At 40.4% G+C, this 26336-nt stretch overlaps 1 protein-coding gene across 1 annotated transcript in view; it reads right to left on the bottom strand.

Annotated features, from left to right (window-relative positions):
• Window positions 1-16717: 16717 nt before the first annotated feature.
• Window positions 16718-26336, bottom strand: part of LOC124620367 (molybdenum cofactor biosynthesis protein 1-like) — an 83104-nt gene continuing 73485 nt past the window's right edge. Inside the window, exon 7 of the mRNA XM_047147037.1 lies at window positions 16718-16773. Within this exon, the coding sequence (XP_047002993.1) occupies window positions 16718-16773 (56 nt within the window). The remainder of the gene's footprint in view (window positions 16774-26336) is intronic.

The raw sequence follows: 26336 nt of genomic DNA, 5'->3' as shown, positions 1-26336 counted from the left end.
TTTGTGCTTTGAGCGGCTCCTAGGAGACCAGTATTAGATTCCGATGCACCAGTGCTGGTTGACTGTATGATTTGGACCTTCACATTGACCACGAAACACAGAAATTGCATCGGGATTGAATACAAAAGGGACAATGCTGACTTAAGTACAAGAAGAATGATTCTTCTAGGAGTTTGTGCTTTCAGCGGCTCCTGGGAGACCAGTATTAGATTCCGATGCACCAGTGCAGGTTTGCTGTATACCTTGGACCTTAACATTGAGCATGAAACACAGATATTGCACTGGGACCAATACAAAAGATACAATGTCGACTTAAGTACAAGAAGAGTGTATCTTCTAATAGTTTGTGATTTGAGCGGCTCCTGGGAGACCAGTATTGAATTCCAAAGCACCATTGCAAGTTTACTGTATCCCTCGGACCGCCACATTCACCATGAAATTCAGAAATCGAATCGGGATTGAATACAAAGGGAACAAAGCCGTCTGAAGTACAAGAATAGTGAATCTTCTAAGACTTTGTGCTTTGAGCGGCTCCTGGAAGACCAGTATTAGATTCTGATGCACCAGTGCAGGTTTACTGTAACCCTCGGACCTTCACATTGACCATGAAACACAGATATTGCATCGGGATTGAATACAAAAGGCACAATGCCGTCATAAGTACAAGAAGAGTTAATCTTCAAACAGTTTGTGATTTGAGCGGCGCCTGGGAGACCAGTATTAGATTCCGATGCTCCAGCGCACGTTTACTGTATCCCTTGGAACTTCACATTGACCATGAAACACAGATATTGCATCGGGATTGAATACAAAAGGGACTGCCGACGTAAGTACAAGAACAGTTAATCATCTAAGAGTTTGTATTTTGAGTGGCCCCTGGGAGACCAGTATTGGATTCCGATGCACCAGTGCAGGTTTACTGCATACCTTGGCCCTTCACATTGACCATGAATCGCAGAAATCGCATCGGCATTAAATACAAAATGCACAATGCCGACTTAAGTACAAGAAAAATGAATCTTCTCAGAGTTTGTGCTTTGAGCGGCTCCTGGGAGGCCACTAATAGAATCCGATGCTCCAGTGCAGGTGTACTGTATCCTTTCGACCTTCACATTGACCATGAAACGCAGAAATTGCATCGGGATTGAATACAAAATGCACAATGCCGACTTATGTACAAGAAGAGTAAATCTTGTAAGAGTTTGTGCTTTGAGCGGCTCATGGGAGACCAGTATTTGATTCCGATGCACCAGAGCAGGTTTACTGCATCCCCTCAACCTTCACATTGACCATAAAACACAGAAATTGCATCGGGATTGAATTCAAAAGGGACAATGCCAACTTAAGTACAACAAGAGTAAATCTTACAAGAGTTTAAGCTTTGAGCGGCTCCTGGGTGTCCAGTATTAGATCTCGATGCACCTGTGCAGGTTTACTGTATCCCTTGGACCTTCACATTGACCATGAAACACAGAAATTGCATCGGGATTGAATACAAAAGGGACAATTGCTACATAAGTACAAGAAGAGTGAATCTTCTAAGGGTTTGTGCATTGAGCGGCTCCTGGGAGACCAGTATTACATTCCGATGTACCAGTGTATCGGTACTGTATCCCTTGGACCTTCACATTGACCATGAAACACAGAAATTGCATCGGGATTGAATACAAAATGCACAATGCCAACTTAAGTGCAAAATGAGTGAATTTTCTAAAAGTTTGTGATTTGCGAGGCTCCTCAGAGACCAGTAATAGATTCCGATGCTCCAGTGCAGGTTTACCGTATCCCTTGGACCTTCACATTGACCATGAAACACCGAAATTGCTTCGGGAGGGAATACATAAGGGACAATGACGACTCAAGTAGAAGAAGGGTGAATTTTTAAGAGTTTGTGCTTTGGGCGGCTCCTGGGAGACCAGTATTAAATTCCGAAGCACCAGTGCAGGTGTACTGTATCCCTTGGACCTTCACAATGACCATGAAACACAGGAATTGTATCGGCATTAAATGCAAAAGGGACTACCGACTTAAGTACAAGAAGAGTTAATCATCTAAGAGTTTGTGCTCTGAGCGGCTCCTGAGAGACCAGTACTTGATTCCGATGCAACAGTGCAGGTTTACTCTATCCCTTGGACCTTCACATTGACTATGAAACACAGAAACTTCGTCGGGATTGCATACAAATTGGACAATGCCGACATAAGTACAAGATGAGAGAATTTTCTAAGAGTTTGTGGTTTGAGCTGCTCCTGGGAGACCAGTATTAGATTCCGATGAACCAGTGTAGGTTTATTGTATCCCTTGGACCTTCACATTGACCAAGAATACACGGAAATCGCATCGGGATTGAATACAAAATGCACAATGCCGACTTGGGTACAAGAAGAGTGAATCTTCTAGGAGTTTGTGCTTTCAGCGGCTCCTGGGAGACCAGTCTTAGATTCCGATGCACCAGTACAGGTTTACTGTATCCCTTGGACATTCACATTGACCATGAAACACACAAATTGCATTCGGACCAATACAAAAGATACAATGTCGACTTAAGTACAAGAAGACTGAATCTTCTAATAGTTTGTGCTTTGAGTGGCTCCTGGGAGACCAGTATAAGATTCCGATGCACCAGTACTGGTAAACTGTATCCCTTGGCCCTTCACATTGACCATGAAACACAGAAATTGCATCAGGATTAGAACATAAGGCACAGTGCCGTTTTAAGTACAAGAAGAGTGAATCTTCTAAGAGTTTCTGCTCTGAGCGGCCCCTGGAAGACCAGTATTAGATTCCGTTGCACCAGTGCAGGTTTCCTCTATCCCTTGGACCTTCACATTGACCATGAAACTCAGAAACTGCATTGGGGGATGAATACAAAAGGGACAATGCCGACCTAAGTACAATAAGAGTTTTTTTCTAAGAGTTTGTGGTTTGAGCGGCTCGTGTTGGGCCAGTGATAGATTCCACAGCACCAGTGCAGGTTTACTGTATCCCTTGGACCTTCACATTGACCATGAAACACAGAAATTGCATCGGGATTGAATACAAAAGGGACAATGCCGACTTAAGTACAAGATGGGTGATTCTTATAAGAGATTGTGCTTTGAGCGGCTCCCGGGAGACGAGTATAAAATTCCGATGCACAAGTACTAGTTAACTGTAGTCCTTGGACCTCCACATTGACCATGAAACACAGAAATTGCATCAGGATTGAATACAAAAGAGACAATGCCGACTTAAGCACAAGAAGCCTGAATCTTCTAACAGTTTGTGCTTTGAGCGGCTCCTGTGGGACCAGTATTAGGTTCCGAAGCACCGGTGAGGTTTTACCGTATCCCTTGGTCCTTCACATTGACGATGAAACACAGATATTGCATCGGGATTGAATACAAAAGGGACAATGCCGACGTAAGTTCAAGAAGAGTGAATCACTTCAGAGTTTGTGCTTTGAGCGGCCCCTGGGATACCAGTATTAGATTCCGATGCACCAGTGCAGGTTTACTGCATCCCTTGGCCCTCAACATTGACCATGTAACACAGAAATTGCATCGGGATTGAATACAAAATGCACAATGCCGATAAGTTCAAGAAGAATGAATCTTGAAATAGTTTGTGATTTGGGCGGCTCCTGGGAGACTAGTATTAAATTCCAATGCACCAGTGAACTTTTACTGTATCCCTTGGACCGCCACATTCACCATGAAATTCAGAATTCGAATCAGGAATGAATACAAGGGGAACAATGCCGTCTTAAGTACTAGAAGAGTGAATCCTCTAAGAGTTTGTGATTTCCGCGGCTCCTGGGAGACCAGTATTAGATTCCGATGCACCAGTGCAGGTTTTCTGTATCCCTCAGACCTTCACAATGACCATCAAACTCAGATATTGCATCGGGATAGAATACAAAAGGCACAATTCCGCCTTAAGTACAAGAGGAGTTAATCTTCTAACAGTTTGTGCTTTCAGCGGCGCCTGGGAGACCAGTAACAGATTCCGATGCTCCAGTGTAGGTTTACTGTATCCCTTGGACCTTCACATAGACCATGAAACACAGAATTTGCATCGGGATTAAATACAATAGGCACAATGCCGTCTTTAGTACAAGAAGAGTGAATCTTCTAAGATATTGTGCTTTGAGCGGCTCCTAGGAGACCTGTATTAGATTCCGATGCACCTGTGCTGATTTGTTGTATCCCTTGGACCCTCACATGGACCATCAAACACAGATATTGCATCGGGATTGAAAACAAAATGCACAATGCCCACTTAAGTATAAGAAGAGTGAATCTTGTAAGAGTTTGTGCTTTGAGCGGGTCCTGGGAGACCAGTATTAGATTCCGAAACACCAGTGCAGGTCTACTGTATCCCTTGAACCTTCACATTGACCATGAAACACAGAAATTGCATCGGGATTTAATACAAAAGGGACAATGCCGACTTGAGTACAAGAAAAGTTAATCATCTAAGAGTTTGTGCTTTGAGCGGCTCCTGGGAGACCAGTATTAGATTCCGATGCTCCAGTGCAGGTGTACCGTATCCCTTTGACCTTCACATTGACCATGAAACGCAGAAATTGCATCGGGATTGAATACAAAATGCACAATGCCGACTTACGTACAAGAAGAGTAAATCATCTAAGAGTTAGTGCTTTGAGCGGCTCATGGGAGACCAGTATTAGATTCCGATGCACCAGTGCAGGTTTACTGTATCCCTTCGACATTCACATTGACCATGAAACACAGAAATTGCATCGGGATTGAATTCAAATGGGACAATGCCGACATAAGTACAGGATGAGAGAATTTTCCAAGCGTTTGTGGTTTGAGCTGCTCCTGGGAGACCAGTAGTAGATTCCGTTGAACCAGTGCAGGTTTTTTGTATCCCTTGACCTTCACATTGACCATGAAACACAGAAATCACATCGGGATTGAATAAAAAATGAACAATGCCGACTTGAGTACAAGAAGAGTGAATCTTCTAAGAGTTGTGCTTTCAGCGGCTCATGGGAGACCAGTATTAGATTGGGATGCACCAGTACAGGTTTACTGTATCCCTTGGACCTTTACATTGCCCATGAAACACAGAAATTTCATCGGGATTGAATACAAAAGGGACAATGTCGACTTAAGTACAAGAAGAGTGAATGTTCTAGTAATTTGTGAATTGAGTGGCTCCTGGGAGACCAGTATTGAAGTCCGATGCACCAGTGCAGGTTTACTGTATCCCTTGGACATCCACATTGACCATGAAACACAGAAATCGAATCGGGATTGAATACAAAGGGAACAATGCTGACTTAAGTACAAGAAGAGTGAATCTTCTAAGAATTTGTGCCTTGAGCGTCTCCTGGGAGACCTGTATGAGATTCCGATGCACCAGTGCACGTTTACTGTATCCCTTTGACCTTCACATTGACCATGAAACACAGAAATTGCATCAGGATTGAATACAAAAGGGACAATGCCGACTTAAGTACAAGAAGAGTGAATCTTCTAAGAGTTAGTGCTTTGAGTGGCTCCTGGGAGACAAGTATGAGATTCCAACGCACCAGTGTGGGTTTACTGTATCCCTTGGACCTTCACATTGACCATGAAACATAGAAATTACATCGGGATTGAATACAAAGGGACAAACCGAACTTAAGTACAAGAAGAGATAATCTTCTAACAGTTTGTGCTTTGAGCGGCTCCTGGGAGTCTAGTGTTAGATTCTGATGCACTAGTGCAGGATTACTGTATACCCTTGGACTTCCACATTGACCATGAAAGACAGATATCGCATCGGGATTGAATACAAAAGGCACAATGCCGACTTAAGTACCAGAAGAGCGAATCTTCTAAGATTTTGTGCTTTGAGCAACTCCTGGGGGAACAGTATTAGATTCCAATGCACCAGTGCAGGTTTACTGTATCCCTTGGACCTTCACATTGACCCGGAAACACAGAAATTGCATCGACATTGTATACAAAAAGGACATTTCCGACTAAAGTACAAGAACAGTGAGTTTTCTAAGAGATTGTGGTTTGAGCGGCACCTGCGAGACCAGTATTAGAATCCGATGCACCAGTGCAGGTTTACTGTATCCCTTGGACATTCACATTGACCATGAAACGCAGAAATCGCATCGGGATTGGATACAAACGGTACAATGCCGACTTAAGTACCAGAAGTGCGAATCTTCTAAGAATTTAAGCGGCTCCTGGGAGATCAGTATTAGATTCCGATGCACCTGTGCAGGTTTACTGTATCCCTTGGAACTTCACATTGACCATGAAACACAGAAATTGCATCGGGATTTAATACAAAAGGGACTGCCGACTTAAGTACAAGAAGAGTTATTCATCTAAGAGTTTGTACTTTGAGCGGCTCTTGGGAGACCAGTATTAGATTCCGATGCACCAGTGCAGGTTTACTGCATCCCGTGGCCCTCAACATTGACCATGTAACACAGAAATTGCATCGGGATTGAATACAAAATGCACAATGCCGATAAGTTCAAGAAGAGTGAATCTTGTAATAGTTTGTGATTTGGGCGGCTCCTGGGAGACTAGTATTAAATTCCAATGCACCAGTGAACTTTTACTGTATCCCTTGGACCGCCACATTCACCATGAAATTCAGAATTCGAATCAGGAATGAATACAAGGGGAACAATGCCGTCTTAAGTACTAGAAGAGTGAATCCTCTAAGAGTTTGTGATTTCCGCGGCTCCTGGGAGACCAGTATTAGATTCCGATGCACCAGTGCAGGTTTACTGTATCCCTCAGACCTTCACAATGACCATCAAACTCAGATATTGCATCGGGATAGAATACAAAAGGCACAATTCCGCCTTAAGTACAAGAGGAGTTAATCTTCTAACAGTTTGTGCTTTCAGCGGCGCCAGGGAGACCAGTATCAGATTCCGATGCTCCAGTGTAGGTTTACTGTATCCCTTGGACCTTCACATAGACCATGAAACACAGAATTTGCATCGGGATTAAATACAATAGGCACAATGCCGTCTTTAGTACAAGAAGAGTGAATCTTCTAAGATATTGTGCTTTGAGCGGCTCCTAGGAGACCTGTATTAGATTCCGATGCACCTGTGCTGATTTGTTGTATCCCTTGGACCCTCACATGGACCATCAAACACAGATATTGCATCGGGATTGAAAACAAAATGCACAATGCCCACTTAAGTATAAGAAGAGTGAATCTTGTAAGAGTTTGTGCTTTGAGCGGGTCCTGGGAGACCAGTATTAGATTCCGAAACACCAGTGCAGGTCTACTGTATCCCTTGAACCTTCACATTGACCATGAAACACAGAAATTGCATCGGGATTGAATACAAAAGGGACAATGCCGACTTGAGTACAAGAAAAGTTAATCATCTAAGAGTTTGTGCTTTGAGCGGCTCCTGGGAGACCAGTATTAGATTCCGATGCTCCAGTGCAGGTGTACCGTATCCCTTGGACCTTCACATTGACCATGAAACGCAGAAATTGCATCGGGATTGAATACAAAATGCACAATGCCGACTTACGTACAAGAAGAGTAAATCATCTAAGAGTTAGTGCTTTGAGCGGCTCATGGGAGACCAGTATTAGATTCCGATGCACCAGTGCAGGTTTACTGTATCCCTTCGACATTCACATTGACCATGAAACACAGAAATTGCATCGGGATTGAATTCAAATGGGACAATGCCGACATAAGTACAGGATGAGAGAATTTTCCAAGCGTTTGTGGTTTGAGCTGCTCCTGTGAGACCAGTAGTAGATTCCGTTGAACCAGTGCAGGTTTATTGTATCCCTTGACCTTCACATTGACCATGAAACACAGAAATCACATCGGGATTGAATAAAAAATGAACAATGCCGACTTGAGTACAGGAAGAGTGAATCTTCTAAGAGTTGTGCTTTCAGCGGCTCATGGGAGACCAGTATTAGATTGGGATGCACCAGTACAGGTTTACTGTATCCCTTGGACCTTTACATTGCCCATGAAACACAGAAATTTCATCGGGATTGAATACAAAAGGGACAATGTCGACTTAAGTACAAGAAGAGTGAATCTTCTAGTAATTTGTGAATTGAGTGGCTCCTGGGAGACCAGTATTGAAGTCCGATGCACCAGTGCAGGTTTACTGTATCCCTTGGACATCCACATTGACCATGAAACACAGAAATCGAATCGGGATTGAATACAAAGGGAGGAATGCTGACTTAAGTACAAGAAGAGTGAATCTTCTAAGAATTTGTGCCTTGAGCGTCTCCTGGGAGACCTGTATGAGATTCCGATGCACCAGTGCACGTTTACTGTATCCCTTTGACCTTCACATTGACCATGAAACACAGAAATTGCATCAGGATTGAATACAAAAGGGACAATGCCGACTTAAGTACAAGAAGGTGAATTTTCTAAGAGTTTGTGGTTTGGGCGGCTGCTGGGAGACCAGTATCAGATTCCATGCACCAGTGCAGGTTTACTGTATCCCATGGACCATCACATTGACCATGAAACACAGAAATCGCATCGGCATTGAATACAAGAGGCACAATGCCGACTTAAGAACAAGAGGAGTGAATCTTCTAAGAGTTTGTACTTTGAACGGCTTCAGAAAGTCCTGAATTAGTTTCCGATTCACCAGCGATGGTTTACTGTAACCCTTAGACCTTCACATTGAGCATGAAACAGAGATATTGCTTCGGGATTGAATACAAAAGGGACAATGTCGACCTAAGTACAAGAAGAATGATTCATCTAAGAGTTTGTGCTTTGAACGGCACCTGGGGGCCAGTGTGAGATTCCGATGCCCCAGTGTAGGTTTGCTGTATTCCTTGGACCTTCACATTGACCCGGAGACACAGAAATTGCATCGACATTGTATACAAAAAGGACATTTCCGACTAAAGTACAAGAACAGTGAGTTTTCTAAGAGATTGTGGTTTGAGCGGCACCTGCGAGACCAGTATTAGAATCCGATGCACCAGTGCAGGTTTACTGTATCCCTTGGACATTCACATTGGCCATGAAACGCAGAAATCGCATCGGGATTGGATACAAACGGTACAATGCCGACTTAAGTACCAGAAGTGCGAATCTTCTAAGAATTTAAGCGGCTCCTGGGAGATCAGTATTAGATTCCGATGCACCTGTGCAGGTTTACTGTATCCCTTTTGACCTTCACATTGACCATGAAACACAGAAATTGCATGGGGATTGAATACAAAAGGGACAATGCCGACTTAAGTATAAGAAGAGTGAATTTTCTAAGATATTGTGGTTTGAGCGGCTCCTGCGAGACCAGTATTAGAGTCCGATGCACCAGTGCAGGTTTGCTGTATCCCTTGGACCTTCACATTGAACATGAAACACAGAAATCGCATCGGGATTGAATACTAAATGAACAATGCCGACTTAAGTACAAGAAGAGTGAATCTTCTAAGAGTTTGTGGTTTGAGCGGCTCATGGGAGACCAGTGATAGATTCCGATGAACCAGTGCCGGTTTACTGTATCCCTTGGACGATCATATTGACCATGAAACACAGAAATTTCATCGGGATTGAATACAAAATGGACAATGCCGACTGAAGTACAAGATGAGAGAATTTTCTAAGATTTTGCGGTTTGAGCTGCTCCTGGGAGACCAGTATTAGATTCCGATGCACCGGTGCAGGTTTACTGTATTCCTTGAACCTTCACATTGACCATGAACCACAGAAATTGCATCGGGGTGAATACAAAACTCACAATGCCATCTTTAGTTGAAGAAGAGTGGATCTTCGAAGAGTTTGTGATTTGAGCGCCTCCTGGGAGACCAGTATTAGATTCCGATGCACCAGTGCACGTTTACTGTATCCCTTTTGACCTTCACATTGACCATGAAACACAGATATTGCATGGGGATTGAATACAAAAGGGACAATGCCGACTTAAGTATAAGAAGAGTGAGTTTTCTAAGAGATTGTGGTTTGAGCGGCTCCTGCGAGACCAGTATTAGATTCCGATGCACCAGTGAAGGTTTACTGTATCCCTTGGAGCTTCACATTGATCATGAAATACAGAATTGGCATCGGGATTGAATTCAAAAGGCACAATGACGACTTAAGTACAAGAAGAGTGATCGTCTAAGAGTTTGTGTTTTGAACGGCACCTGGGGGCCAGTATGCGATTCCGATGCACCAGTGCAGGTACACTGTATCCCTTGGACCTTCACATTGACCATGAAACACAGAAATTTCATCGGGATTTAATACAAAAGGCACAAAGCCAAATTAAGTACAAGAAGAGTGAATCTTAAAGAGTTTGTGGTATGAGCGGCTCCTGGGAGACCAGTATTAGATCCCGATGACCCAATGCGGGTTAACTGTATCCATGGGACCTTCACATGGACCATCAAACACAGAAATTGCATCGGGATTGAAAACAAAAACCACAATGCCGACTTAAGTACAAGAAAAGTGAATCTTCAAAGAGTTTGTGCTTTGAGCGGCCCCTGGGAGACCAGTATTAGATTCCAATGCACCAGTGCAGGTTTACTGTATCCCTTGGACATTCACATTGACCATAAAACACAGAAATTGCATTGGGATTGAATAGAAAAGGGACTACCAACTTAAGTACAAGAAGAGTTAATCATCTAAGAAATTGTTTTGAGCGGCTCCTTGGAGACCAGTATTGGATTCTGATGCTCCAGTGCAGGTGTACTGTATCCCTTGGACCTTCACATTGACCATGAAAGGCAGAAATTGGATCGGGATTGAATACCAAATGCACAATGCCGACTTACGTACAAGAAGGGTAAATCTTCTAAGAGTTTGTTATTTGAGCGGCTCCTGGAAGACCAGTATTAGATTCCGATTCACCAGTGCAGGTTTACTGTATCTCTTGGACCTTCACATTGACCATGAAACACAGAAATTGCATCGGGATTGAATACAAAATGCACAATGCCGACTTAATTACAAGAAGAGTGAATCTTCTAAGAGTTTCTGGTTTGAGAGGCTCCTGGGAGATGAGTAATATATTCCAATGCACCAGTGCAGGTTTACTGTATCCCTTGGACCTTCACATTGACCATGAAACACAGAAATCGCATCGGGATTGAATACTAAATGCACAATGCCGACTTAAGTACAAGAAGAGTGAATCTTCTAAGAGTTTGTGGTTTGAGCGGCTCATGGGAGACCAGAATTGGATTCCGATGAACCAGTGCAGGTTTACTGTATCCCTTGGAACTTCTCAATGACCATGAAACACAGAAATTGCATCGCGATTGAAATCAAATGCACAATGCCAACTTAAGTACAAGAAGAGTGAATCTTCTAAGAGTTTGTGCTTTGAGCGGCTCCTGGGAAACCAGTATTACATTCCCATTCACCAGTGCAGGTTGACTCTATCATTTGGACCTTCACATTGACCATGAAACACAGTAATTGCATCGGGATTAAATACAAAATGGACAATGCCAATTTAAGTACAAGAAGAATGAATCTTCTAGGAATTTGTGCTTTCAGCGGCTCCTGGGAGAATAGTTTTAGATTCCGATGCACCAGTGCAAGTTTACTGTATCCCTTGGATCTCCACATTGACCATGAAACACAGAAATTGCATCGGGAATGTGTACAAAAGGCACAATGCTAACTTAAGTACAAGGAGAGTAAATCTTCTAAGAGTTTGTGGTTTGAGCGGCTCCTGGTAGACCAGTATTAGATTCTGATGCACCAGTGCACGTTTAATGTATCCCTTTGACCGTAACATTGACCATGAAACACAGAAATTGCATCGGGATTGAATACAAAAGTAACAATGCCGACTTAAGTACAAGAAGAGTGAATTTTCTAAAAGTTTGTGGTTTGTGCGGCTCCTGGGAGACCAGTATTAGTTTCCGATGCACCAGTGCAGGTTTACTGTATCCCTTGGTCCTTCACATTGACCATGAAACATAGAAATTGCATCGGGATTGAATACAAAAGGCACAATGCCAATTAAGTAAAAGAAGAGTGAATCTTCTAAGCGTTTGTGGTTTGAGCGGCTCCTGGGAGACCAGTATTAGATTCTGATGCACCAGTGAACGTTAAATGTATCCCTTTGACCTTCACATTGACCATGAAACACAGAAATCGCATCGGGATTGAATACTTAATGCACAATGCTGACTTACGTACAAGAAGATTGAATCTTCTAAGAGTTTGTGCTTTGAGCGGCTCCTGGGAGACCAGTATTAGATTCCGATGTACCAGCGCAGGTTCACTGTATCCCTTCGACCTTCACATTGAAGATGAAACACAGAAATTGCATCGAGATTGAATAGAAACGGGACAAAGCCGACTTAAGTACAAGAAGAGTGAATTTTCTAAGCGGTTGTGGGTTGAGCAGCTCCATGGAGACCAGTTTTGTATTCAGATGCACCAGTACTGGTTTACTGTATCTCTTGGACCTTTACATTGCCCATGAAACACAGAAATTTCATCGGGATTGAATACAAAAGGGACAATGCCGACTTAAGTACAAGAAGAGTGAATCTTCTAACTGTTTGTGTTTTGAGCGGCTCCTGGGAGACCAGTATTAGATTCCGATTCACCAGTGCAGGTTTACTGTATCCCCTGGACCTTCACATTGACCATGAAACACAGAAATTGCATCGGGATCGAATACAAGAGGGACAATGCCGACTTAAGTACAAGAAGAGTGAATCTTCTAAGAGTTAGTGCTTTGAGCCGCGCTTGGGAGACCAGTATCAAATTCCAATGCAGCAGTGCGGGTTTACTGTATCCCTTGGATCTCCACATTACCATGAAACACAAAAATTGCACCGGGATTGAATACAAAAGGGACTGCCGACTTAAGTACAAGAAGAGTTAATCATCTAAGAGTTTGTGTTATGGGTGGCCCCTGGGAGACCAGTATTAGTTTCCGATGCACCAGTGCAGGTTTACTGCATCCCTTGGACCTTCACATTGACCATGAAACGCCGAAATTGCATCGGGATTGAATACAAAATGAACAATGCCGACTTAAGTACAAGAAGAGTGAATCTTCTAAGAGTTTCTGGTTTGAGAGGCTCCTGGGAGACGAGTAATATATTCCAATGCACCAGTGCAGGTTTACTGTATCCCTTGGACCTTCACATTGACCATGAAACACAGAAATCGCATCGGGATTGAATACTAAATGCACAGTGCCGACTTAAGTACAAGAAGAGTGAATCTTCTAAGAGTTTGTGGTTTGAGCGGCTCATGGGAGACCAGTATTGGATTCTGATGAACCAGTGCAGGTTTACTGTATCCCTTGGAACTTCTCAATGATCATGAAACACAGAAATTGCATCGCGATTGAAATCAAATGCACAATGCCAACTTAAGTACAAGAAGAGTTAATCTTCTAAGAGTTTGTGCTTTGAGCGGCTCCTGGGAAACCAGTATTACATTCCCATTCACCAGTGCAGGTTGACTCTATCATTTGGACCTTCACATTGACCATGAAATACAGATATTGCATCGGGATTGAATGCAAATAGGACAATGATGACTTAAGTACAAGAAGAGTGAATCCTCTAGGAGTTTGTGCTTTCAGCGGCTCCTGGGAGACCAGTATTGGATTCGGATGCACCAGCGCAGGTTTACTGTATCCCTTGGACCTTCTCATTGACCATGAATCACAGAAATCGCAACGGGATTGAATACAAAAGGCACAATGACGACTTAAGTACAAGAAGAGTGATCGTCTAAGAGTTTGTGCTTTGAGCAGCTCCTGGGAGGCCGGTACTACATTCCGATGCACCAGTGCAAGTTTACTGTATCCCTTGGATCTTCACATTGACCATGAAACACAGATATTGCATCGGGATTGTGTACAAAAGGCACAATGCCAACTTAAGTGCAAGGAGAGTGAATCTTCTAAGAGTTTGTGGTTTGAGCGGCTCCTGGGAGACCAGTATTAGATTCTGATGCACCAGTGCACGTTAAATGTATCCCTTTGACCTTCACATTGACCATGAAACGCAGAAATTGCATCGGGATTGAATACAAAAGGAACAATGCCGACTTAAGTACAAGAAGAGTGAATTTTCTAAGAGTTTGTGGTTTGAGCGGCTCCTGGGAGACCAGTATTAGTTTCCGATGCACCAGTGCAGGTTTACTGTATCCCTTGGTCCATCACATTGACCATGAAACATAGAAATTGCATCGGGATTGAATACAAAAGGCACAATGCCAATTAAGTAAAAGAAGAGTGAATCTTCTAAGCGTTTGTGGTTTGAGCGGCTCCTGGGAGACCTGTATTAGATTCCGATGCACCAGTGAACGTTAAATGTATCCCTTTGACCTTCACATTGACCATGAAACATAGAAATCGCATCGGGATTGAATACTTAATGCACAATGCTGACTTACATACAAGAAGATTGAATCTTCTAAGAGTTTGTGCTTTCAGCGGCTCCTATGAGACCAGTATTAGATTCCGATGCACCAGTGCTGGTTTACTGTATTACTTGGACCTTCACATTGACCATGAAACACAGTAATTGCATCGGGATTGAATACAAATGAGACAATGTAGCCTTAAGTACAAGAAGAGTGAATCTTCTTACAGTTTGTGCTTTCAGTGGCTCCTGGGAGACCAGTATTGGATTCTGATGCACCAGTGCAGGTTTTCTGTATCCCTTGGACCTTCACATTGACTATGAAACACAGAAATTGCATTGGGATTGAATACAAAAGTGACAATGCTGACTTAAGTACAAGAAGAGTGAATCTTCTAAGAGTTTGTGGTTTGAGAGGCTCCTGGGAGCTAACTCGTTACAATACACCCAGGAAGTGGAGAGGAACCCGCACTGGACACCTCAAAAGGCTGAACATTGGGAATAATTGTAGATGTAGCTAAATGGAATATCTGAAGGGAAGTAACAGAATAATGTGTACTAGGATATGTCAAACCTGCCCAAGTCCTCTACAAAGGATACCAAGGGTCTAAATAATTTTTTGATAACATTTTGTATTTAAAAATATTTGTGTGTATAAATTGTTCATGTTGATGTAAATTTGACATTTTAAGAAATGGTCATGCTTAGGAACAATATAAGAAATAGGCGTTATGTAAAAGCCAGTGTGCTTTTGTTTGAAACGAAAATGGCTATGGAGAGTGGAAAAGGTTCGAAAGGCGAATTGGCGTGCTACCTTGAGCAAGTGCGGGAAGTAAGTCACACAGTCTGTAGGCAGTAGTGATTGAGGTAACTCCTTTGTGGAGCAGAAGCTTTGCCTGCAAATTTTCATAAAAATCCCTCGGTTGAAGACTGCAAACAGCTTGCAGCATAGCTGCGAGTTGTTGAGCTACTGTATGTAGAACTGAATGAAGCCAAGTAGAGAAATTGAGCCCATACAGCAAGAAACTTGCAGGCTGTAGTGTGTGTAGTTTAGCCGTCATAACTGTTCGCCACACCCAAGCCTACAGCCCACAGATAAGATTTTTTTCTATTTTTACCTTTGTAGGGCATGAACCATTAATTTAAACTGTGTTTTAATAATCATTCTTGAACTTTACGGAAACTGGTTCACCCTGTTATTTCATCTTAATCATACATCTGTATAGGGTTCCTTCCTGGTGTTTGATTAATCCGAGTGTCCTGTTTTACAGACTTATGAAGTTCCAAGTTAATATAAAGAGGCACCATTTAAATAGCTTTAGTGTAAATAATAAAAATGTTTTCTTAACTATTGCAAAGTGTTGTAGTTTGGTTACATAAAATTCAATCAGAGTAAAGCCAAGTTACTAATACCTGTTAGATGGCTATACAGAATTAGTTCAAAGAATAATAGCTTTTGAAAGTTAATTCCACCAAGAAAGAGGTTTTCTTTAAGTGAAATGTTCAGTTAAAAAGTGTGTGCTTTAGTGTCTAAGTATTTAAGTTTCTTGATTATGGAAAGTGCTTTTCTAAAGGTTGTCCCCCCCACCCCGGCTAATTTTTTTTACCTTCCTCGAAGTTATCTACTGGGCCTTTTCTTTTTTAAAAACATAATGCATAAAGATGTAGCCCAAAATTGTTTAAGTGGGGTAATTTATTTGAAGAGCCAAACTAAACAGTAGCAAGAAAGTAGGCAAAATTCACATTTCTGCTTCTCCAATACTTCACTATTCCATTGCCAGGATAGGTTGGTGACCATTAAGTACATGTTTCATACCACTAAATGAACTTGGAAATGAGTTGTCCTAGCTTCAGTATATTATTATTCATACTGTGTTTCTATCTAGCCACTGGGTAAGATCTTAGGAAAAGAAGTGAATAGTCCAATTTACTTATCCATTAGATGCAACACACGGTAAATCCTGTAAGAAGGATAACTCTATTGATTATCTTTTCCTATAAACAGGACTATCCTTCCATAGTGTATTTTATTTGGAAACTAAATTAAATTTTAGTAAGAGGGTTATACGTGGCAACATAGAGACAGGGTTTCTGTTATTTATGTAAAAGCATGCTAATATCATAATGGTAGCGTTATAAGGTCCTATTAATGTGTGGTCATGACATTTGTTAAATGTCTCACCACATTCCTATTGAAACTATTTACTCTTCTTGTAAATAACACCTATGACAATTTTATACAAATGACCACTAAGACTTTGCTCGTCAACTTTCATTTAGGTAACAGCGATCTTTAGATGTATTTAAATCAGTACTGTTAAGAAATACTGACTAGCTTTATTTTCAAGAATCTCAAGTTTAAGTTATACATACTGTTATCCTCCAATAAGAATCATTGGCCGATTCTTCATCTTTGACAGGTTTAGCATGCCTGCAATGCAAAACATTATCTTTTGTATTAACAGATGAAATCCAACTTTTTAAATTTAATAAATGCTTATACAAACATAAAGTTTCTTCAAAAAATGTATTTCTGACAACTTCCTGTCACAGATAATTTTCACTGAATGTTGCAACCCAGTTATATTGCTGATGAGAAGCAAATGTTGATCTTTTCCCTCTCTTCCTTCACCATCTCCTGTTTTCAGAATGAGATTTTCACTCTGCAGCGGAAACGAGGTACTGGCAGAAGTAAAGCTGTGAGTACCGGACGTGAGTCGTGCTTTGGTAGAGCACTTGCCTGCGAAAGGCAAAGGTCCCGAGTTCGAGTCTCGGTCGGGCAAACAGTTTTAATCTGCCAGGAAGTTTCATCTCCTGTTTTGTTCACCTTGACATATTTCTACCAAAAAGACTACCCCAATGGATCCACTGCTTATATTTAACACACAGTAAATTCAGTTCAAACATTTCCTTAACACAGGATGTGCATTGACGAGCTTGAATTAATCAGAAAAATATAAACAGATACTAACCATTCCACAGCTCTTACAAAATACTTGCATTAAGTAATCATCAAAGCTACTTTTTGTACAGCAAGAGGACTAACAGTCAAAATGGTGCTACATGCTACAGGCAGTGCAATACAATTTATTTTACTCATTGCTACAGCAATAAATGTACTTATAAAAATATTCAGACTTAGACTATAATCAAATACAGAGAGAGAAAATATTCTAACTAAAGAGATATAGCAGCCATAGGCAGAAACAAATAAAAAAACTGATACTAATTTTAGCTTTGAGGACCAAAAGTTTCTTCATCTGGAAAATGTAAAAAGAGAAATGAGACTGTTCAAGAATTAAGGATGAAAATTCAGGATCTTGAGTCAAGGAAGATGGATGGTTAAATGAATGAAAAAACTAGACTGGACATGATGAAATTGAGTTGCGAAAGAGCAGCAGATGATGTAATTTTAAATGCTGAGAAATAAGATCTCTTCAAGAGGAGCCACCAAAAGGTCAAATAAGTGAAAAACAAGCTGAAAATACCGGTAAATGGGCTAAAATGGCGGCAAATAGATAAACGAAACAGAAAGATAGTGCTGAAGAACAGGCAACCAAACAACCACAACAACAACAACAATAATAATAACAGCACATTGTAGCAATATATAATAGCAGTCCCACAACATCTGGAGGAAGATTTTCCACTAACAGAACAATAAATTCATGAAGCCATCAAATCATTCCAACACTTCAAAGCAACAAATGAAGACTCCACTACAGAAAAATTATTGAAATAGTCAGAAGACACAAATGATCTACGACTGCTGTTTGAGAACATTTGGAAAGCTGAAGAGATTATGGAAAGCATTAATTCACAGCTATGAAAAAAAGGGGACACACAAAATGTCAACAATTGCAGAGATGACTCACTTCTGCCAGTGGTATACAAAATATTATCAAAAATTCTCTGGACAGAGTTGTAGAAACTTTAGACAAATAACTGGGAGAATCTCAAGGAGCTCTAGAAAGGGAATACCCTGCACAGAACAGATGTTTATTAGAAAATCGATAATTCTCCACATACTGTTAATCACCAAACCTATAATAGTATCATGTATTGGTTTCAAGAAAACATTTGATTTGGTAGGCAGAGAAATTATAGGTAAAATCATCAAAGAATTTTGTGTTAAAGCAAACATAATCCTCAAAACACTAGCAAATAGGATGGCAGAAGCTAAATTTATGGGAGAAGTATCTCAACCATTTGAAATAAAAACTGATGTTAGACAAAGGGACAGTTTATCACCTTTACTGTACACTGCATTCTAGAAAAAATAGAAAGTATCTGGAATTTGGAGAAAAAAAAATCACAAAATTGAACCAACAATTTTAGGATGAAAAACAAATGGAATTAAGGTAAACTGCCTGGCTTCTGCAGATGATTCTGATATACTTTCAAAAAATCTGGCAGAAAGTTATTGAAAGAAATCTTTTGGAAGAAATAGCAAAGGGAGCTGGTCCCAAAATTTCAGCTGAAAAAACAACATTGATGACAATTTCAAACAATGCATCAACACTCTTAGAAAAACAAAAATGTAAAATAGCATTAGGAAGTAAATTTAAATATATTGGACAAACTGTACAACAAAATGGACTAGAAGAATTAACAGTAGATGCAAGAGTCAGAAAACTGGAGAGAGCAAATCGTTTGACAAAGGATATTTACAACAAGAAATGTACAACTAAAAAAACAAAACTAAGACACTATCCCACAGTGGTATGACCAGGATGTTTATATGGTTGAGGATGCCTAATGATGAACTATAAGCTGGACAGAACAGAGGTTCCTCAAAGGAGCATTATTAGAAAATAATGGTTGCAATACAAGCTACAGATGGCTGGAAAATGAGAAGTAATGAGGAGATCTACAAAAATTTTGAGAAAATATCAGAAGTAATGGCTAAAAGAAGATTAATCTTTTTTAGAGACCTCTACTGAATGAGTAGTTCTGGAAGAAGGAATCAGTGATAGCATGGATTACAGAAATAAGAAAGAAACAACATCAAACAATCAGAAATAATAGAAAGAAACCTTTTTACAGATAAAATACTGAATTTAAAAGGATCATCACCTCTCCAAGATCAAAATTAATTTCATCCCTCTCAATAAGACCGTGAAAACCGGAAATAAAATTCATAAATATGATATTGCGAAGCTCAAAATCAATCAAAACATATTGGAACAATGCCACCAGTAACTGACAGTTGAATCCCATAAATGGGCAGACATTGACTCCATGATCCAACAAGCAGCTAATACTAAAATCCTGACAGCTAAAAAGAGGAATCATACATGGTGGAATGAGGTTTGTGGTGAGGTGGTGGGCCAAACAGCAAGTGCATGGAAAAAGTGGAACTCTACCAGGAGACCTGATGATTTTGATGTATTCGATGAAGTTCGAAAATATGCAGCCAGAACTCTACGAAGGGCTAAGCAGTTGCATGAGAAACAGCAGTTATAACAGATCGATCAGCGTTTCCAGATAAACAATGTCAGAGACTTCTATCAGACGTTCAAATCGAATTTGAAAGGATACCAAGCCCCTAGTTTTTGTTTTAGAGACGAAAATGGAAAGCTCAGTGTTGTGTACATAGTTCCGCATATTCAGCGCATACACAAATTTCCCACTAGAGTGAGCCCCGCTAAGCACAACAGCGCAGGCGCAGCACTCGTCCATCTCCGCACTACGAGATGGCGCTGCCACAGAGACGGACCAAATTCTGCTTCCGCCGATCCGCGTATTAATATGTAACACAGCCAATGAGATTGCTGCTAAGATAGAACACTTTCTCCTCGCGCATCACACTCGCGCAGTGATACATGAACGTGCGAGGTATTATAACGAGTGTAAAGACCTTCAACCAGTCAGTCTGCATTTGTCTGCACCAGTCTGCATTAGTCTGTACCAGTCTGCATAGTCTGTACCAGTCTGTACGAGTTCTACAATTGTCTGTACCAGTCCACAGTCAAGATTCAGTCTGCGCCTAATAAGATTACCATATTCCTGTACATTGCCATGAAGATAAATGTATAGACACTTTCGTCAAGTACCCGAGATATATGTGAGAATAAGATTAATGTATCAATACCAAAGGAACTTCAGATTGTCAATTGTAAATAGCATCCAGAACCAAGTTAAGTAATTTTTCTATTTGCTATTATTTTAATAAATGTATGTGAAAATTAATCAAGTTCTGTTTAAAGTTGGTCACCGTCAATCTGCTACTCTCAGCGTGCAAGTGGCATTTCTATCGTCTGACCTAATGGCAGAAGATAAATACGCCATGATAAGACCACGAGACATATTGCTGACACTCGCTTACTTTGTTAGAGCAACAAGTCAAATAATCTGATGGTGTGTGCACTGAAGGTCTTACAGTACACACACCACACTCGGCCTGACCAACAAAAAAACTGCAAGATAATGTCTCGTTACTTTGAAAACCTACTTAATTGTGATGAACCGAAAGAAAGATTCCCTGTATGTGCCCCAATCCACAAACTACCCCTCATCTCCATCTAGTAAAGAGGAGACCAAAGAGATCATCAACAACTTTAAGAATAATAAGGCAGCTGGAGAGGATTCAATAGTGGTGGAACTACTGAAGCTGCCAAATAATGAAACTCTAGATATACTAGTCCAACTTTTTGAGGAGATCTGGAGAGCTAGGATGATACCAACTGAATGGCAGTCAGCTTTAATCCATCGTCTACACAAAAAAGGTGATAAATAGAATGTCAATAACTATAGGGGTACCTCTTTAGTATCTGTTCCATATAAGATTCTCTCGAAAGTGATACAGAATAGAATAGAAGATCATTGTAACCAACTGATTGGGGACTATCAAGCTGGTTTCCAAAAGGGTGATTCTTGCGCAGAACAGATCTTTAACCTGAAGAACATCATGAGGTACAAAAAAGAATTGGAAGAAATAACTATGTGGTCATGTTTGTTGATTTTCAGAAAGTATATGACTCCATCGACTGACATGCATTAATGAATATTTTGGAAAAGTTTGGGGTGGATAATACATCAAGAAAGCTGATCAAACAAACTCTTGCTAACACAGTGTCGAAAATTAAACTTATGGGTGAGGTATCTGAACCCTTTACAATCAGAACGGACATAAGACGAGGAGATGGACTATCCCTCTCCTTTTCAATTGTGTCTTGGAAAATGTCATTCGAGAGTGGAGAAAGTTATTAGCCCAAGAAGAAACAAATGAAGAGTGGTTCAGACTTGGTCCTAAGAACAAAGGGGTGTGCATTGACTGCTTAGATTTTGCGGCTGACCTGGCCATTTTTGCTAACAACATAGAGTCAGCAATCAACAAGATAAATAGGCTGTCAGAAATTGATGAAAAAAGTTAGACTCCAGATCTCTATTCAAAAGACAAAATATATGACGAACATCTGTGACGGACCTGAATGGAAGATAACCAACCTGGGAAAAAATCGGATGAGTTAAGAATTTCAGGTATCTCGGTGAAGTCATCCACCAGGAGAATGGATTAAAAGAAGAAGCAATTGTCGGGATGAGGAAGTTAGACCAAGCATACCAACTGACAAAGAATACTTATAACAAAAAGTCTATGAGTATATGGGCCAAGTTCCAACATTATAATACAGTTGTACAACCTGAGGGCTTATAAGCATCCAAAACTTTGACCACGAATAGACAAGGTCAAGCTGAGTGGCTGGAAAAGCGTGAGTGTAGGATATTAAGGAAAATCCTAAGGTAATAGATGGGTCGATGGACAATGACGAATGAGAGCAAATGAGGACACGTGCAGTGAGACAGAACCTATCACAGCATCCATTACAAAGAAATGATTGTTATTTTATGGTCATCTCATGAAAATGGACGGTGATTGACTAACAAAAAGAATACGGAGTTTCATCCTATCTAAGAAAACGAGGCCGAGATGGTTCAAAGAATGTGAAAAAGATCTTAAGCAGATTGGTATCTCAGAGAGAAATTCCTGAAAGGAACAAATTTAGAAGATTGGTGACCAACTACCAAGGTTTTAACATGGCATCAACATCCGAAAGACAGTGAGGACCATTATCTGAAGAGCATAAAAAGGCACTTCTTGCAGGGGCTCAGAAGATACCGGCAGGAAGTCAAAGCTGGAGCAAGAACAAGACCTGGACACTAGAGTGAAGTCGGTTGTTACCACGCAGTCCGTAGAGACTCACCTCAATAAAAAAAATAAGTAAATAAAAATAAAAGGCTTTCAATGCAGAAGAAATAGGGGATTGAGAACAACACGAATAGAATAAAGGGGGAAAAACATGAGGAGGAGATGGACGAGTACTGGAAAAACAGGAGACGACAAGGGAAGAAGAAGAAGTGAAGTTATTACATGATGAGAGATGGTGATTGGATTTGATTTGATTCAGTTTTCATTACATACACCGAAAAAATGAGATGATTCTCGAGGGTGTGGAACATGTCAGAATGTATAACACAAAACATTTTAATATAATGAATACTACCCTGATCATTTGTCATGAGATTGTCAAAATAGGTGAATACAATACAATAAACTGGAAAAGCTAATATTTACAGAATTAATACGCTGTCAGAATGAAACATTGTTATGCACTATTAATAAATTTATCATACACAAAATACCTAATTTTGACTGTTGCAACCAAGTGCTGTCAAAACTTATATCTAACATATTTTTACTTAAGCTGGCCTAACAGTCTCTGTTAGGATATTCATCTATAGAGTAGAAGGCATTGCCTATCAAAAAGTCATTCAAACTCTGTTTAAACTGTGCTTTATCTGAAACCAAGTTTTTAATGGTTGCTGGTAATTTATTGAAAATGTGTGTTCCTGAATATTGGACCCCCTTTTGGACCAACATAAGTGATGTTAGGTCTTTATGTAGATTTTTCTTATTCCTAGTATTGATAATATGTATTGAGCTACTTGTTGGAAATATAGATATATAACTTGCAACAAATTTCATTAAGGAGTAAGTATACTGAGAAGCAATGGTTGGAATTCAAAGTTCCTCGAATAGGTTCTACACGATGTTCTTCAAAGACTGGTCCCAGATACTCCATTGCACCATTCACCGAACCTGATAACCCCGAGCCGTCAGTAACAAAAATTAAGTCTTGCTTAAGAGATTTACAACACTACATGCACTTGTTACCAAAGTCTCATTTACTTTTAGAGCTATCTGTTCCACTTCCTTTTTGGCCCCACTTCTCTCTGTCTTCACTATATCTGAAACAGTTCTTATTTTGTTGCCCGATACAATTATCATTTTCTCTTAATAAAGCTACTTCGATTTCTGGATTACTTGATTCAATATTTTGCAGTATTCTTTGTAATGCATTACAATTCTAATATCAGAAACATTCCTAGATAGTAGATACAGTCTCCTTTTTGCCCCACATGATATCTTTATTCCTTGTATAATCCATGGTTTATCTTTTGACTTCTGTGTGATCTGAGTTACCTTTAGGGGAAAACAATTTTCAAAAGAGGAGGTAACTTTATTAATAAATGCTTTGCATTTTCCATTTGAGTCAGGTAAACATCTCTCCAGTTCATGTCTTTGAGCAATTTCCTGAGTTCCTCAATTTCTGGCTTATTTATTATCCTCCTGTACTCAGATTTAATATTTTTTTATCCTGACAAGTTTCAACATTTAACACAAGATGCTGCACGTCGTGATCAGATAGTCCATTTACTATTGGTTTTGTGATATGATGTTTTTCCCCTAGATTTGTTCATAAAGATATTATCAATAGCAGTCTCAGAGCATTTACATATCCTAGCTGCAAAGTTCACAATAGGAACTAAATTGAATGATAGTGTTAAAAACACCAGCAACCACTATTTCCCCTTCTTTTGTTTTTTACACAAGCTATTCCTTTCGCTTTGTGAAATGAAGCACTGCCTAGTTCCAAAACACAGGACTACTATGACAAGGTGAAATGTTCTCAGAGTGCTACATGTATGATAGTAAATGTAATCAGCACTATAGTTGTTTTCTGAGTAGTTATGCTGTGTGTGTTTCATTCAATCAGATGAAATGGAATAAAATCATCAATTTATTTATTTGGGCTCTTTATCACCAAGATACATTCAATGTTGGTTGAGGTTTATCTTTTGAATTCACTCCAGTGTAGATTGTCAAAATTTTATCAGTTGTCAATGTACTTGTAACACAGTTTCCGAATTTACTGCCATCCAGGAAAGTATCGCACTCAAATTATTCTCAGAGACTGAGAGATGGCTGAAACCGAGAGCAGAAAGCTCTGACATATTTAGTGATTAATGGAATATATATCAGAAAGGCAGGTTAGACACTGTAGGAGAGGGAGTGTCCATTGTCTCTATTGAGGTCAAAGCTGATTGTGACAGTGAAGTTATCTGGTTGCGTATAACAAGTCTAGGTGAAATCACGTTAATTAATGGATAATCAGCCACCCAGTTCTGCTATGACAGTTTTGGAGCCATTCACAGAAAGTCTACAGACAGTAGCACATAAATACCTAGATCATGCAATACTAGTTGGAGGTGAATTTAGCCTACTGAGTATAGATGGTAGCCTATGGCTTCATTGCAGGGGGTGCAGTCAATCTTGTGAAGCACTTTTGAATGTGGTTTTCGAAAATTGTCTTGAGCACCTAGTTTGCCATGCCACATGCAATGGAAATATCTTAGACCTTGTAGTTACAAACAGGCCAGATATCATCAATGACTTCAGCATAGAGATGGGGATTAATAATCATGATAACATAATAACAACTAAGGTTACAAAAATTAATAAATCAGTCAAGAAGGCTAGGAAAATGTTCATGCCAGAAAGAGCAGATAAGCAGATGTTAGCATCTTACTTAGACAGAACTGACATCACTTAGTTCCATTAAGATGGACGTAGAGAGATTATGGTCAAAGCTTAAACAGATCGTGAATTGCACTCTCAACAAGTCTGTACCTAGTAAACGAATTAAGGATGCAAAAGAGCCACTGCGGTTTAACAATGAAATTTGGAAAATACTGAGGAAGGAAAAGCTACTGCACTCTTGGTTCAAAAGAGAATGCCAAATGGCAACAAGGAAAGGTTACTACCACTGTCATACCTCAGCAAAAGATCTGGCTGAGAAGCAGGGGAATTTATTGTCCTATGTAAAATCACTAAGTGAGTCAAAGAATTCCATCAAGTCACTTGACCAGTCTGGTGTGGCAGTAGGAGATAAATGTTTTAAATTTTGCATTTAAGAAATCATTCATGCAAGAGAATCATATAAACATACCGTCATTTGACAATAGCACAAAGACACCTAACAACAATCACCTGTAAACATGTGCCATGTCAGTGCTCTTGGAAGAGAGCTGTGGCAGTGACACGGCTCTGTTGTTGTTCCTGTGTAGTGATCTGCAAAGACGGGGGGGGGGGGGGGGGGGGGGGGGGGGGGGGGACGGGTAGAGATTCAAGCAGTGATGAAGTACTTCATAAAGATAGGTATGAAAGCGAAGGACATTCATGCCGATTTCCAGAATACACCAGGGGCTCTGCTCCTTTGTCTTCAACTGTTGCCAAGTGGATAAATGAATTTAAATTTGGTCAGGAGGGCTTAGATGATGATCATCCATGAATAGGTCAGCCAAGATGTGTCACTACTCTAGAAATCATCGCAAAAGTGCGCATAATGATCAAGGAGGATCACCAATTTAGAGTGCATGAAATTGCTCACGCTTGCCAGATGTCATCTGAAAGGTATTCACAAGATGGGTGCCGCGACTCTTGATGCTGGGTCAAAAACACATGAGAATGGACATATCACAACAATGTTTGGCCTGTTTTAGGAGAAACAAACAAGAACTTTTGTGCTGGTTTGTGACCACGAGGAAACTTTGGTTTACTACTATACCCCAGAGACAAAGCAACAATCAAAGCATTGGAAACATGCTGAATCTTCGCCGCCAAACTCCTTCAGCGGGGAAGGACATGGCGTC

The sequence above is a fragment of the Schistocerca americana genome, chromosome 6, assembly GCF_021461395.2.
Source record: "Schistocerca americana isolate TAMUIC-IGC-003095 chromosome 6, iqSchAmer2.1, whole genome shotgun sequence".
NCBI lineage: Eukaryota > Metazoa > Arthropoda > Insecta > Orthoptera > Acrididae > Schistocerca > Schistocerca americana.
Note: the sequence above shows the minus strand (reverse complement) of the source record. Positions and strands in the feature narration are given on the sequence as shown.